The sequence below is a fragment of the Wyeomyia smithii genome, chromosome 1 (assembly GCF_029784165.1).
Source record: "Wyeomyia smithii strain HCP4-BCI-WySm-NY-G18 chromosome 1, ASM2978416v1, whole genome shotgun sequence".
Lineage (NCBI taxonomy): Eukaryota > Metazoa > Arthropoda > Insecta > Diptera > Culicidae > Wyeomyia > Wyeomyia smithii.
The window spans coordinates 189839997-189857350 of record NC_073694.1 but is presented as its reverse complement, the minus strand read 5'-3'; the positions used below and the strand labels follow the sequence as shown (position 1 = coordinate 189857350).

At 37.5% G+C, this 17354-nt stretch overlaps 1 protein-coding gene across 3 annotated transcripts in view; it reads right to left on the bottom strand.

Annotated features, from left to right (window-relative positions):
* Positions 1-17354, bottom strand: part of LOC129718361 (limbic system-associated membrane protein) — a 966807-nt gene that overhangs the window by 70760 nt on the left and 878693 nt on the right. For all 3 annotated transcript variants that reach the window (XM_055669073.1, XM_055669074.1, XM_055669075.1), the window contains one exon: positions 16171-16268. In XM_055669073.1, the coding sequence (XP_055525048.1) occupies positions 16171-16268 (98 nt within the window). The remainder of the gene's footprint in view (positions 1-16170; positions 16269-17354) is intronic.

Below are 17354 nucleotides of genomic sequence, written 5' to 3'. Positions count from 1 at the left end.
CAGTCACATATTTGGATAGGCCCTTTTGAAACAGCAGTCGTGAGTCTACATGAAGAACTGATAGTATAGAATGACCTCTTTATTAACTGGAAACAACTGTGCAAAGTTTCAGCGAAGTCGGAAATGGTCGATCTGATTCGATTTGCGAAATAGCGTGGACTTGCTCAGAAGCACTAGAGTTCCACAAAAGTATTTAAGACATTGAAAAGCACTTGGGAACGCTGATGACACTAGATATTTTTTTTCCAGTCTGAACTTTAGGGTTACCTAAAGTTCAGCTTTTCAACCGTTACTGTGAATTTTGGTGCCCCTTCCCGCATCGAAAAAGCGTCAAAAAGCTGCATACTGATTGCTCGCTGGGTTCGTAATTTCTCCGTTTGCATACGGAAAAAGTTCATTGACGCACTTCTGGTGCGGCTAAAGGCATCAGAATTCACAGGAACAGTTGAAAAGCTATAATCTTTCATTCTTTCTCAGTTTGAGCTCTAGGGCAAATTTATTTTCCGCTTTTGTCGACCATTGTTATTCACAAATTACGGTAAATGGTCGAAATCAGTTGCTCAATATTGCTTCCGTGAGATTCACCAGATTTAATGTAGAACTAACCGGTTCGGGGGTATCTAATTTGAATCTAATCGGAGCATGGAAACGTTCACGAATTTTGAATATATTCATAAATTTCGATATATTTTGCGCCCTGCCCGACCAATTATCGACGATGATCGGCGCACAAACCTAATTTAACTCGTTCCTCATATGGGCCTGCATATCGCTTTGTCACCTTAAATTTTCATTGTTCCATCGCAATATAAATTTCCAATCGCCACTCTAATGCGGTGTATTTTCAAATTATATGCTTCATCGCGTTCAATTTTACTGTGGAGGGTAAATAGTTAGCACGATTAGAAATCGATTAAACATCACTACTCGGGTGCTCCTGTCTACTGGTGTGTCATTATCCAAAACAACGTCAAAGATAAACCAACTAACCAACGAACCCTGTACAATTGCAAATTACCACCGAGGCTGCCGAGGTGAATTGCAACCGGAGTAGACACAATAAAACGTCAATAATACTGTAATCCAGGGATACGTGTCATGTAAATTTTGCAATTCGATGTTGAGTTAGTGGCTGGGTTCGAATTTTTGACCGAAATCGGTTCACCGATCCGTCGTTATTAGGACTTTCGCCTGGCAAAGTAATTTCTATTAAAATCGAGAAATGGCTTTTGATAATGTTTGGTGGTTTATACGTCTCTAGTAGTTTTTTGTGTGTTGTCACATTATCTTAAATGTGATGGCTAAATCGAAAAATTCCATAGAAATTGATTATTATTTCACAAGCAAACGATGTCACGTTTTCCGTTCAATGGAAAATTCAAGCTGTTTTTTGCGCACTTGTTGCTGTTTTGTACCACCCATGAAGGAGTGAAAATAGAAAATCTTTTTTTTTGGCGCTCCCCCCACGTACTTCGATTGATTTTTTTTTCGTCTGCAGCGCGGTCTGTTAAATGATGCATGAGTAGCACTTTCCGTCTTAATTGAGGATTTTTATTTTTTTGTACTCGGTCGTGAAAATCCAATCAGCAAATATTTTCCATCAAATAAAATTCGTCACTATAGTGCCTGAGTTTATCCGTCTGACATTCACCACCAGCACAATGTAAACATACTGGAAGCTCGAGCTGCATTAAAGTGTCCGCATGACGATGAACAGTTTTGCCTCGTACAATCCCACGGTATGATATGCTGAATAATTTTTGCTAATGCTTATCCCCTATGGCCGCTAGGAGAGGGCGCAGTCAGAGCACCCGGGGAGAACGTTTTCCGACGGTTTAATGAATAATTCATTTCGCATTCGTCATTTTTTGCTAGCTCGACCGACTAACCGCAGGCAGCAATGTTTCATGGTTGCAGCACTCGTTGTTGAACAATGTTGGTCCTAAGTGAATCCGCGCCAGAGCCAAAAATTGATTTTTTTCTGCCAACGGCTCAATAATTTGTGAAGTAGTTGATGCTGAACTCAACAGAAATTGGTCAGCCACGATGCATTTTAATTTTTTCCCTCTCATCAGAAACCAAAACTGATACATCAGCGATCAATGTTCCGTGAGTCAGAAGGTCTGGACCATCAGTTTAATTAAAATTTCCCAGTGTACGGAGTTGTCAGTATCAGATGGCAACTGGAACAAAGAGCATACAAAATTAACTGCACCAACATCTCAGTGGAACGAGTGCAGATTCGTCTTGAAGCTTAATGTCAGTGGCAGAAATCGATCGGATTTTGTCTAAAGAACCGGATGCCGCTTGGCTTTCTCTTCCTGTTAATCCCGCTTCATTACACGGTTCTGCGACTGCTCGTATCAGACGAGACCACCTTCTGTGATATATCCTATATCCCAATCGCTAGAACAGAACTATCAGTTCGCCTATGTTGGGCCCGGAATCACGGTAGTGCGACCATTGGCTAGTGGCCGTATCCGTTTTACATGGTGGCAATATTTTCCCCGACAAACAGTGAAAAGCTTGCACTCAACCACTTTCCAGTGCTTGCCCGCGTGAAATTCTTTGTCCCAGGCAGAGTAAAGTGCCAACCGCGGTTGTGTAGAAACGACTGCAACAGCTTCCGTACGGCTCTATTATGAATTTTAATTACACTTCAGCTGTACTTTTTCTCGAGTGAACTTGTTCACTTTTCGATTATGCTCGCTGAAGTGGGGCACGTCTCCGGTGGAAACCCCCTTGCGATATGCAAGGTAATCGCAAAAATGGCAAATTTGCTACTAAAAAGTGATGCTTCTTGGGAGAGGTGATAAAAATGAAATTTACACTTGGAATGAGATTTGATGACAATTATTGTTATTTCTTTAATTCATAGAAAGTGTATGCGAGTAATCTCAATAGATTTATAATTTTTGTTATAAAGGTTATAAAAATCATAAATCTTTCATACTGTGATGAAAAGCTATTCATTTTTAAAGATTTATTTATTATCAACCATCCTCAAAATGGAAAACAAAGCGCCGGTAGCACGTGGTTAATGTTTGAAGTAGAATTACACTTTGTCTGCAAAACATAACGAGAAGCGTTTTAATACTATTTTACAGGTTGATATAATTTTCAGATGAGTTGATCTCTGTCACAAAACCCTGGTAAAAATAGTAGCATCAAGAACAAGTATAACTCACCGCAGAAAGAACATATTTTCTAGGAATCAACATCAAAATACGTTCATACAGGATAGCAATTAGTTTTTGTTCATTCATATTTCGTATAGATAGAACTAATAATGTTTGTGAACTCCATGCCAAATGTACAAAGACCAAACGCAATCGTCTTTAGTTTGGGTGAATCCTCACACAACCTATTTATGCGTTCCGATGCTGACAGAACGACTAGCAAAAATGCTTACACATGACTATCCACAATACCACATAGCATGCAGACAAACCAACACAGTTAACCAATTTCTCTCGAGAGTAAAAGACCCACTCAATAAATCAGACTGTCACAGCGTTGTTTACAAAATATCATGTAGCAACTGCAATAGCTGCTACATTGGTATGACATCAAACAAACTCAACACAAGACTATTGCACCACAAATCCAACATGAAACGTGTAGATGAGATCATGGATGGTACCCACACAACAACAACAATAGAAGAGATGAGAGAGAAAACTGCACTTATACAACATTGCGTTGACTTCAGACACAAATTCAACCTAGACAACACCACAATTGTAGATCGTAGTAGAATTGTTTCCAAATTAAAAGACCGCTTAGCCGAAATCCCCCGATATCAATATTACGGTCGATTCCCAAATTATACAACCTATTTACTTAATTATTTTACTAGGATGACTCAGATTAGAATGAAAATATAGTAAACCTGGAGATTTTTTTTCAATATTTTGTAAGATAAACCAGTTTGCTCAACGCTCCTTTAATTTTCTTACCAATGCTCCAATTTTCGTGCCACTCATGCTTTGGTGTTCATCCCACTATTTGCTATTTTGAAACATAAACAAAAAAATTCATACTAATACCACTGCTTCAATGGTCAAGACTTTCATGCAGTGGTCTGGGATATTTTTTTTTTGAAAAACAAAACGAAGATTTTCTGATAGAGCATTGCAACCTGTACGGAAAATATTGAAGATCCACACAAAAACAGAGGGGGTCAAAAATAGTTATTTTAACGCAACGTAATAATTGAAGTTCCCCGATATAATCAGGAAAAAAAATAAACTGGATTAAAAAAATAAAAATATATAGGTAAATTATAAGTAATAAAATATATAAAAAAATATTCGAAACTTGATAAACAAAAATAAGATACTCAGCCCAAATGATCAAATACCACCCAATAAGGATATTTTCTTAATCGGGATGATGAACAGAGGCTCAAAATGCCCAAAACCAGGACCTGAATGATGCTTAAAACGCGAAAATCAACTCCAGGTGTTGTTTTTTTCAAAGTCTTGAGACAATGTCTTCTGGTTTTCGGAAAAGACCAAATACCACTCAATTTCGGTAATTCCACGACCGGAATAATGCAGAGACCAAAAATCGGCCACAGCTGTCATTTCAAAATCCAAGATGGCGACTTCGGTTTTTGGTTCTGTTCGAATACCTCCCAGAGAATATTTTTAAAACCAAATAATATCTACTACATTATTTGTAGAGAGTTATATTATAGGCGTTAGACAGCCTCCTGAAAAGAACTATCTTTCTGTGGCACCATTATTTGAATTAATTTGGCTCTCATTGTATTACACAACTTTCCCTGCTCCCCATACGGTCGATACACAGCCCGACAGCCACTGACGACAGCGCATACATGCAATGCCAAACGGGCTGTTTTGTTTTTCATATCTTCATGTATGTTGCTTCTTCCAAGCTGTCGCTAATTACAGCCTTTACAGCGCGATTCGCGAAAATAAGGTCGATGCTATAATGAAAGCGAGGCGTTGCGAAATTTATGAAATGGTTTGCTTCGTATTCATTTTGCCATCGGTCCAAGAAAAAGGAGAACGAAGAAAAACGGCAGGATATCACCATCGCAGGCCCAACCTACAGGACTTTTTCCGAATAAACAAAATAGGCTGTCATGTCCGAAGAAACAAAATGCATAGTCAAGAATGAGCTGTCGTACAGGTCAGGCTCGGTTTTATATAGTCAGCCTATACACGAGAGAGTCGCCAAGACACTCACCGTTAAGGGGGGGGGGGGAGGGGAGTAGGGTTTTGAGGGTTAAAAAAAGTGATTTTTTTATTGCATATTATGAAAGTATAGTAACTCAAGAATGTCCCAGCATTGATGATTCCAAGTGAGTAAAATAAAAAATAAATAGCTTACTAAGTTTTATCGGGGCCTTTTCGCTACAAAAACTTTAAACGCGTTTTTCTCAAATCGATGTTTTTTGAGTCGGTGCACTCTGTATCTCAAAATCTATTCAACCGATCGTTCTCAAATTTTTTACAGTATTTCCTTACATAATTTATGAGGTAACCCTGTTGAGATTTTTTCGTTTTTGATTTTATTTTTTTTATTATTAACAACAATAGTCATGAATTTAGGCCAAAAATCGATATTTTCACTTTCAAGTCTTGTAAAAAGTTCAAAAATAAAAAAAAACTGGAAAAACTCGACAGAGATACCTAGAGGGACATAAAAATTAAAGGAAAAACTTTGGTTATTTCATTTCAGATAATCCAGTGCTGAGGTGTGACGTGCACCGCAAAAAGTATTTTTTCTGTGGCGCCTGCGAAGAATTGCTACCATTCGGTCAATTTTCAATATTTTTCAACCAATATTTTACAGAATATAGTTCAATTACTACTATTAATGTACAATAATCAGAAATAAATTTACTTTCACCGTACGCCCAGAAAAAAATCTGTAAAAACCTGTTTTTTCTGCCTTCAAAACCCTACCCCCCCCCCCCCCCCCCCCAGGCGACTGTCAACATCAAAACCGTCGAGCTGTAAAATTTTGCATTGCCGTTATTCGTTTTGGTGTGACAATTGCCTAAGCGGTGGGTGCCTTGTCATTTCTCTTATATACAGGTTCGCTAGTTTTATACAGTCTTACGGTAACATATATAGGGGTACAAATTGAAAAACCGTAAACATCGATAGCGTCACGAAAACTGTCCACTTTCAAATATTCAAAACACAGTCAGTTCCCAACCGATTGCCTCCATTCTTACAGCAATCGATTGGAAAATCATCTATGTCCCCGCTCAAATGCAAAACATTCAAGTTTTATAATACGAACAATTGTACCACAGACAAACAGACGTGCCACTTCGAAGAAAAATCCTGAAAAATCTTTGTCCTTATTCGAAACGTTACATTAATGCGCCACCATCTGAGCTTATTGCCTGCTAACTTATTCTTGTAAAACGGTTTTTGTCTTTGCTAATGGGTGTGCACGCTTGCCTAACCCTCTAGTGACCAGAGGGCTACAATCAAACCTCTAAAAAGCTTCAATAAACACTTAAAAAGTGTTTATAATGATTCATAGTGATTTTACCGAAGCCCGTCTAGGAATTATCTGGAGCACTAGAAGGTTTAATCAATCCCTGCGGCATTACTGACGGTTTTTGTCGTTGATAATGAATGTACACGCTTGCTTATAGTGACACTAGTGACATTATTGAAATCGTCTTCGAGTGGCACGTCTGTTTGTCTGTGATTGTACTATTGAAATTGTTAAACCTTGTTGAAAAGCCGATTTCGACCTTTGATTGGTCGCTTAATGCTCGCTTCCCTAAACACGGTTGTCAGAATATTAACTGGTAAAGCACTTTTCGGACTATATTTGGGCCTGCTGCCGCTCAAAACAATCAGTTTACTAGTGGATGGCCACTATGATGGTCATAGCTGAATAGCTGCGGGTAACAGCGGATAGCAGCAGCTGTATATCCGATCACTGTCATAAGAGGCTGATTTATTGCAAATGGATCGACCAGCAACAAGCAGCTGCAACAGACTGCGATTTGGAATATCTCGCTGCCTTCCATAGCGGACGGACAGCCACAGTGAACAGCACCTTCAACAGCGCTAGATTTTCAATCTCCCTTCTGTGCGGAAAGCACCGTCGACACACAAGTATGTCCTCAGTTTTGTAAAAATTGAAACAAACCATTTCACACTGTTTCTAAAGCTGCATAAACGTAATCGGAATTATTTTGACCCAAAAACATTGATTTTAGAGCCATAATGTCTTCAGCAAAGTTGTTCCATTAACTATTGGCCATGTTATAGAAATTGAAATTCCAATTGAAACAGTGAGAAACGAATTTTAAATTTCTTATTTTGGATTATAAAAATTCACTTTGGTCAGCAAAGTTGTAGTAATTTTTTAAGGAAACAACTTTGTTGAAGAAAACATACTTCAATCTATCCATTTAAATTCCCTTTTTTATAGATTTCTCCTAAAAATATTTTTTTCTATCTAACTTTTTATAGTGATTTTCTAGAATTTTCAATGTTCTACAATATTGTTTGCTATAACGCAACAAACGATTTAATTGAAGAAAGCTTTTTTATCTCCGTATTTTTTTGTGGTTGACAATTTCTACTAGAATAATTCGCTAATTTAAATTGGGGTGCTGCGTAGCCGCAAGGTTACAAAGTCCGCTTCGTCAAGCGGATGGTCATGGGTTCGAATCTTAGTAGAATCAGGCCATTCGATGTCAAATGGATTTTCAGCATGGGTTTATTCTCAGGTTCCCACTAGCTGCCCTTCCTGTACACTGAAATCTGCAATAGCTTTGTGTGACTTCCTCTTCAAAAATAAGTCCCTCTTATTAATAAAATTGGCCAGAAGGACGCACGACGAAACTTCTCCAGGAAATTGTCATTGGTGATATTTGGCAGGAGGAACGAGGCTCGGTATAGGAGAACAGTAAGCGTGTAAAAGGAAGGGTAGCACATTACACACAAGCAAAAAAAAATAAGCATGCCACTTCTCAAAAGCGGTATTGCCAATAATATAAGTGCGGGATACAGCAGACACCCGGGCATATCAAGCAATAGATCAACGATTCTGGTCGCAGTGAAAAAGTTCATACAGGAAAAAAATTCGCTAATTTAAACTAATTGCTTTTTCTTCGAAAATATTGATTTTGGAGTCGTAGTGTTTTTAGCAAAGTTGTTTCATTTTGTAAAAGTTGTAAAAGTTCGAATCCATTTTGTAAAAGTTCGAATTTTTTGATCAATATACCTAAAAGTGAGAAACGAATTTTATTTTTTTAATTAGCACATGAAAATCCACTTTAGCACATTTTATAAGAATAACTTTAACGAAGACACTATACTTCTATCTGCCATTTAAAATGAGCTATTGTGAAGTTTTCTTTATAATGCCCCTTGAAATAATTTTTTAATATAACTTTTTATATTGACTTTCTAAATTTTCTCAATGTTCTACAATTTTGTTTATTATATTGAAAGACTAAAATTCGCCGAAGAAAGTTTATTTTTATCCCGTATATCTGTTTAGTAATAAGGATTTATATCAAAATAAGCACTAATTTACTCACAAATATCGACACAGGAGACAGAGAGACACAAATGCCTCTATCTGGATTGAATGATGTTTTACTATACCTTAACATCGAAATAGTTTGGTCTTCAGGTATTTGCAGATTTTAAAGATGCCTGTTAGTAAATTAGTGCATTGTTTTAATGAACATCGTCAATAACCAAAGAAATATAAGAGATAAAAATATACTTTTTTCGATTAAATTATTCGGTTTGTTATAGCAAACAACTGCAATGTTGTAAATAATATGAAATAAAATTGTAGGAAATCACTGTTGAACATTATATTAACAGAATTGTTTTTTGGTGGCAAAGTTATTTCTTATGAAAAGGGCTACAAATTTTTTGAACAAATTAAATTTATATATGAAAAAATGAAAAAAGTAAAATTAATTTTTAACTGCTTAGTAAATTAAACACAAAATTGCCACTTCTACAGAATGGAGCAAAATTAACGGATCAACTTTCTACTCACTGTGGCTCTAAAATCATTTTTTTTGGGTCTAAATAATTTAGATCACGTTTTTGCAGCTTTGGAAATAGTGTGCATCTGAGTACTTCAGTGATCGTGAGTTTACTATCAATAAACGGACAGTTATTTACTGCTTTAAACTGTAAGCATCATAACAAGGAAATTCAGCACCCGTGATTGGTTCGCATTAACTCTACAAAGCAAATAACGAGCAAAAATTGGCATATCGTTGATTGCGCTCAAAACTTGCAAAACTCATAATTCATAGTTTCGAGAAAAAGAAATTCCTCAATAAAATAGAGGTAAGAAAGTTTTAAATTTTGATATGACTTAACGCTTCGCTGTAAGCTGACGAGCAACAAAAAAGGTCTCCACTGTTTCTTCACGTCTGGCCCAGGACTGGGGGGGGGGGGTTTCGCGTCGAGAGACCCGAGGCTTTTGCCACCCCCCTTAAATCCGGACCTGGTGGGCACTAAGACCCACGCGTGAGCATGTGCGACGCTATCGTTTGTCGAGTTCTTTTGCTTGTTACCGAGTTTATGCAATGTCTCAGTGGCTTACCTGACCTGCATCGCGGAAGACGGAGTGCTTTGACAACGTTCGCATAGCAGAACTGTTTCTCGGCCTTTTTTCAAGGTCTTTTTTGCTTCCTTTACTAATGATCTTGTATCCGGGGGCGACGGTAGACGGCCGTGTTCTGGTTTGCATTCTACCTGTTTTTCTTCAAAACAAGCAGAAGGCATGCTGCCTTATGGGATAAACTGAAAAAGCACCGTCTGACTGATACTTCGTGACGGAACATTAGGTATTCTGCGCGGGGTGTGACGTCACAACGTTAACCTTGCGGTCGTGTCTTGCAAGCAACGTTTCAAATTTTTTCCCCGTACATAATTGAGCTCTTTATAAAACACTTGACGACGAAAGTTAAAATAAAACTTCGCTGCAAACCTCACAATAGTTGCCCTAGAAAGGTTCTAACCTTTTAACAATTCCTGTGAGTTATGATGCCCCTTGGTTGGTTAGAAGGGTGTCAGACAAGTGCGTTGCTTCTACGTTGGCTTACGGGAATACTTATTTAAGCCTCTCAAAATAATAGGAACTGCTGCAGGGATAACAACAGGACGCGAATATTCCCGCACGTCATGCAAGTAGCAATCTTCAATGACGTGAATTGAACAAAATTACCAGATGTGCTTGGAAATACGGAGTGCAATTGTTGTGAGTTGCATATTGCCGATGTGCGACTGGGGGAAAATTCTGTTCCAGCTGATTTTAATTGGTGGCAGACATGAGTAGAAAGTAAAAAAAAGAAACTCTGCTGTGCTTTCAAACTATAATCGTTTCTTTAAGATGTTGAATCTCTTTTAATAGAGTGTTGTGAATTTTCTGAAACGAAATCAGCATTGTTAGCAGAACATGCCGATCTTTTCTGTTTTAAATCGGATTAGTTTCATTTATACCACTGTTTATGCATAGTAAAAACCATCCATTATAATCATTCGAATGCAATAATATCCTTGAAAAAGGCCGATCGCATTAATGCGTAATCGCCAGATCGCGTACGATATACGCTGACATTGTAAATTAGGCTCCGTCTATGCTTTATCATTTCCTTAACTGCGCAAAGCTTTTATTTAGTATGCAGGGATCTCATTTCGATCAGTAAAATTTGGAGAACTAGTTTTTGGCTGATGGCTCTACTGTTCGATTTAAAAGCCTATCGTATGCTTTAGAGTACCCCCTTATCGTCAAACCAAACAGCATGGGTGGAACTAATTCACATTGGATAAAAATTTTATGTCGAATTTAAAGATTTATTTAGAGGCCTGTTTCCATTTTTACTGCTTCAATTGAACATATCCCGATCAGAAAGACAAAACAAAAATGTAACAGCAACTGTTAGTTTGTTATGAGAAAAACCTTTCAGGTTATGTTTTCAATTGATTCCGTTATGTTTTAAAATAACATAAATTATAACAAAAATAATTCTACTAGTATCAAACCCATATCAAACTTTGTTACTAAGGTATCAAATGTCTAACAAAATAAGATAAGATATAAAACAAGATAACAGCCATTGTTAGAAACAACATGCTTTGATAGAGACGAATAATTTGTTAGAGTTGTTTCAGAACAACTTCTTTCAGGATTTGTTATTGAAACTCATTAAGATTCGATTGTGTTTTTAAAAGCATATGAGAGAACACAAAATCGTATCGAAACATGTTAATTGTATCTCGTGCCTGTTTCAAGTTTTCTTCGGAAGAAGATGTCTTCGACCTACCGGAAATTGGCGCCCGGTACGAGATTAACGAGACTATGTCATTCTCTTGAATTTGCCTTTTTTGCCACGACCAGACAATGTAACTCGCGAATTTGATTCAACGGAAAAACGATGTTACCACGAACAAACGGAGAAGCGATGAGATGATGAAAAAACCCGTGTGATTGTCTTAATCCTCTAGTGCCCAAACCCGCCTTTAGATAGGTTTTGGTAAAATCAGTATGAATCTTTATAAACATTTTTTAAGTATTTACAGTTATTTGACTGAAGCCTGTCTAAAGGGGGCTTGGGCATTAGAGGGTTGAATACCTACGGAGAGGACTAGCGCATATACCAGGGCGGCTTGAAGTAGGTGGTAGAATGAAAGAGTTCTGAAAATGGGACGAGTTGCGTTGATTATTGTTTGTAAGTAAACATATGAGCATTGTGAGCGAAGCCATTAGTTTTTCGTCAACTGTATATCCGTTAACAAGCATATCGTTAATGTAGCGTCGAAGACAAGCGCCGAAGCCTCAGACATCCGTACGTTTGCTGTTGCCTGGAGAGAGCTAGCCAAGTACGCTGTGTCTGAAGGAACTACAGTTGTTCCGAAATACACTAGTTTCTTACTTGAAAAATGTAGTAGGCCAGAAACGCCACACTCCCAAATCTGCGGTTCCGTTTCCCGTATCTTCAAGCAAGTGGCCTAAGTGCCACCTCGAAGAGGACCACTAGCCTGTCTTTGCTTACCCGGTCAGAAACTCCGCCTCAAGACGGGTCAGGGTACTAAACTTCGAAAGCTCTAACCGGAAAAAATAAAAGTTTACCATTCCTATGAATTTTGGTGACCTTAGTCTCTAAGTCACTAAGTTGACGCGTTTTGGTAATGGCTAGGGGCACCAAAATTCAAAGGAATGGTTGACTATCTAAAATCTTTCATTTTGTCCGGTTTGGACTTTTGGAATCCATTTTGTTGAAGGAAATCGGTTGGAAACTGACTGAGTTGTAAGCATTTGAAGTTGGAGGATGATTTCCGTGACGGTCTCTATGTTTTAGTTTGTATTGTTTGCCGTAAGACGTAATTCTACTTCAAAAAAATTCTAAGGGCACAAAATGACACATTAAACCCATCTGTGCAAGGTTCAGCCCAATTAAAAAAAACAATCCAAAATTGTATTGAAATTGAGACATTTGACATTAATGAACCGCCATGCGTCTCCATTACGAAAAGTCGCCGCAATGCTTGATGGAAGCGCATGGTATTTAATGCATATCTATCTTCAAAATTAAAAATTCACCTTCTACAAAATTTCACATTCCATGTGAAATTTTTTAAGGAATCCAAAAAAAAACTCAAATGATAGGGTCGGCCTAGACGTGAGGCCTAGAAGATCAAAATTGCGGGATGGGGATGGGAGCAAAAAGTTTGCGGGTAGGATTTTTTTTTGCGTGAAACTGTTGTGTATGTATAGAGGTGCCAAAGAAGGAATTATTGGAAGCATTTGGCCTTTAAATTTTGTCTCAAAAATCTTGATACAAAAATCCCAGGGTTTCCAGAAAAAGAATTGTAAATTTAGAGCGTCCAATGAAACAATAAACTTATTAGTTTAAAAAAATCGTATCTCTAAATTTTTGACATTCTGCCAGATTTATGGGAAATCCTGTGAGTCGATGAAAAAATTACGCATTTCGGGACCACGAAATGAAAATTTATCTTTTCCGAATAATTTACGAATAATTCAAAAAAATGAATTAATTAGAGTCAATCTAACAATATTTTCTAGTTAGATTACTTTGATCTACTAATTTATTTTTATAAATGTGATATTTTTAACGGCCTTTTAACTCGTTCAACTGTTAGTATTTTAGCACAATAGAATGAACAAAACAGTAAAGTAAAGTAACAAAACATTAGCTTTCTTCGTATTTATAACTTTGGTTGAGTAAAATGTTGAACGACCTGTTGTGTCGCAATAGATTCAAATCTCGTAAAGATATGGCCATTTTAAAATTAACATTACTTTGCCAGTTTCAATCATTTTGTCTATTCCCTGTATGCCAAATAACAATTTTTCCATATTTGAACATGATTTTCTGGAAGAATATAATTTGATTTCGTAGTAGAACTAATTCAGGTATATCATTTTTAAATGCAGAAAAATGAATGTTTCTTACTCTATCTATATCTGTTAAATATGGTTTCTAGACGACTCATAAATCGATTATTGCATAAAATCTTTGAGTTCAACTCACGGTTAATTTGATAATTTTTGATTTGTTTAAAAAAGTTAGTGAAATAATTCGCTCGTCTGTAGATCAACTTGCAGAATTGAGTCATGGTAGACAACAGCTACATTAGGGTGCCAGGCAAAATGGTCATCTCGAATTTCAAAAAAAAAACCCTATACAAAATGTTCACCTGCTCGAAAAAAAACTCTGTGCAAAATTTCAGCTCAATCGGACTTAAAGTGGGGTGGCGCAAAGCCATTGAAGTTTGGCTTTTTTGAAAACCGCAAAATCACCCAAGGGGGGAACTTCGTTCCTCCAAAAATATTGTACCCTGTGAAAAAAAAAATTTAAAAAATATGACTTTTTTTTCTGATTTCTCCATGGCCGGTTTCGTTGTTCAGGAAAACTTTCGTAGTTTTTATTAAAAATAATCGGTTTTTTTATATGGGCTGTTTTCGATAATTAATTTATAAATTTCTTTTATTTATTTTTAAATTAGTAATGTGTTTTCAGAGTGTATTTAAAAAAAAAAACAAAACTATTATTTACAACTTTGCCGAAGATGTCACACCGCTCAAACGAACCGTGTTATATCTAAAAAAAATTGTAATCATCAATACCTATCCGAAATAGCATTTTCCAATAGCTTTTCAAAAATGAGTTGTGTTTCAATAAATTAAACCAATAGCACAAAATGGCATCTTTTGCCTATAAAAACGTCTATGCAAAGTTTCAGCTAACGAGTTCACGATCTGATGATGCGAACTTGACAGAAAATGCATGGTCGAACTGTCAAAACGACGCAAACCCAGAAACAACGAGTCGATTGTGTTGCGTATCTGATTGAGATCCCTATACTCTCATTATCACTGAATAACATCAATACAGTCTTTTGTCCGATTATATAAGCCAGAGCACTGTGTGTTCAATCAAGTGTTGGCAAAGGACATTATTGGGGTAAATAAAACAAATAAGTTGTCTGGTACAACATTCGAAAGACGAGTGCAAGTGTCTTAGAGAGTAGATTTTTCAAACAAAGTAATATAACATATTCCATCAACTTCCACCGTTTCTTTTAAAAGTTTGATACACTTGGAATCGAAAACATTTTTCAAATATTAAAACTCCAGGTACCTCCCGTGTGTGATTTTGCAAATGACATGAAAGCATTCAACATTTTCCACGAGACACAATCTTATTTTTGGTTGAGATGATTTTTTTTTGCACAGAGTAGTTTGATACATTTTGTAAATTTGTTTTGTAATATTTTGCCATTTTACTTATAATTTTTCCAATTCAACATTGCCATCTCAACGACAATGATATAACAAATATTATGGGTATTCATGTCGAGCTCGTAAACAAATACCCAGCCGTAAAAATACTCACCTCCATTGACGAGTAATGGATGATACACAGTTTACGGCTGGGTATTCGTATACGAGCACGATGTGAAGACCCCTATTATATTTTCAGGAATTTTTCTATTGGTATTCAGTGAAAAGTGATTTTTTTTTCATTTTATACTCATTTTTACACAATATTATGAACCACCCTATGTCGAATAAATGAACCACCCTAATGAAACATAATGTATTCGATGCTAGTTATAGTGTATATCATTATACAAGCTATTTCGAGAGACTAGTGATCAATTTCAAAAGATGAATTCTAAACATTTTGAACTCCGCCTTCCACAATCGAAAAAACGCTGAGTCCCAGAGAGTAAATTTTCGCGAAAATTTTTTTTTTCAGATGACACCAATTCTCGACGTTTCATGCGTTTTTGAGTCATTTGGCATCAAAAAAAAAAAATTTTTCGAAAACCGAAATTTCACGTACCCCCCCCCCCCCCCTTGGGTGATTTTTCGGTTTTCAAAAAAGCCAAACTTCAATCGCCTTGCGCCACCCCATTTTAAGCCCGATTGAGCTGAAATTTTGCACAGGGTGTTTTTTCGAGCAGGTGAACATTTTGTATAGGGTTTTTTTTTTTAAATTTTCTGGTCACTTTTTTTCCATACGATGATTGGGGCCCTAAGCTACATACACCATTTTTCCCTTCAAAGGAACAAAGCACTGTTGCGTGCAATTATATAGATGTCGGAAGGAGCCGGAGAGACGATATGCCTTTTCAAGCCTTGACACCATTATCTCGCTTCATCGTGTTCACAGGTCAGAGTGCTACTCCTGTTCACGCCGGATTCGCTCCATTGGCAGGTCCTGTTGCATTTTCCAGCCTGGCCCATCATACGTACGGATTTCCCTCTACTGAAACGACGACAAAGCACTTGTCGGGGAAAATGGGCCTATCCAGCCGGTTCAAGCGGCTTGTCAAGTTTTTAGGTGGTACCATTTCTACGCTTTTCACCAGGTTCCTGGTTTTCGGTTATATCGATGACGCAGTAGAAATTGTAACGTTGCTGTAGTAGGAGATTCATTGAGTGTTATGAATATACTAAACTGACAAGTATAGTGCCTCTCAGCCACATAAGTAAAACTTTTGAATTGGACAGTACTGTTGACATTGATTGGATTTTATTTATCACAAGACGAAACCGACACGTACTCGTGCAAACGTGAAATTTTTGCCTCCTCTGCCTCTTTCGCTCCTACAGACGAACGAAATACGAAACGAGCGTGAATTAACTTACCGTGGGTTGCGGATCGGCATGAACAATGCACTCGAGCTGTGCTTCGAAGCCCTCGCCGGAGTGGATCCAGGACTTGTCCACGCTGATATCGGGCGGATCTGTGAATAGAACGGGTCGTAAAATAGAAAACGAACAAATGAAACTCCATTTAATCGAATGAGTCAGTTTCGGGGGGGAAAAGTTGAGATTGGCAATTGTTTGGTTGTGGCATTGTTTGATAGCCGTTTGATTAGACCGTCAATAACCGAGTGCATTCGGGATTTATTTTCAGTTTCATGGTAAGATTAAATTGCTTGGGTAGTCTTCCGTTTGATTAGTTTGTTCGACTTTTTAAATTTATTTAGAGGCTTTCGATACTCTATTGACTCACTTAGTTAGTTCGCTTAATGACCAAGAACTTTATTCTGTAGCGTCTAACGTTTTACGTTTGGACCACAGTGCAGTGTCAAGGAGATTTATCCTCAAATTGCTTAACTATAAAACGAAACGTTGTTTATAACAACTGGATCTGAATTGATCGATTTCTAGAACATTGTCTTTAGAAATACGTAACCAACCACCGGAAGATGAATTAAAACATTTAGCGATCATTTATTTGCTATTGAGCAATAAAAATAAGTTGATTATCTTGAAAATATTTGCTCTTATCAAATAAAAACCTGTATGTATAAGGTTGGAAGCGTTTCCAGCTTATTTTTTTGCGTGTTCATAGCTGGAAATTCTCGATCCTGTAACCCCAGCCGCCGTCAGTTTGCAACGAGTGGGCGCGTTCTTTCCGGTCCACAGCTATAATAGTAATTAACATTCAGGTGATTTTTACCGTAAACATGAGCCGATTAACAACTCTGCTCCCAGCGGCCCGTCAGTACCGCTGCTGTTCGCTTAAAATTGTACCGGCATCAAACAATTTTGCAGCCCCGTGTTCATTTCCCGAGGGCTTTCCATATAATCAAAATACGCATTACGGAACACTTGAATCCTCCGGTGGGCAGCGCAGTGCCGAGTGCCGAGCTGACCATTTACGCAGTTGTCTGATCATGAAAAGCCGTTCCATTTCAGGCGGAAATTTGCACGGTCCAAAAGCTTTCCCTCTTGAATGCCACTCGAATTACATGCAGCGGGTAATTTGCCCGCGTGCAAGTTCAAAGTTGACTTTTGATAAAAGATCAGACGAACGGACGGCC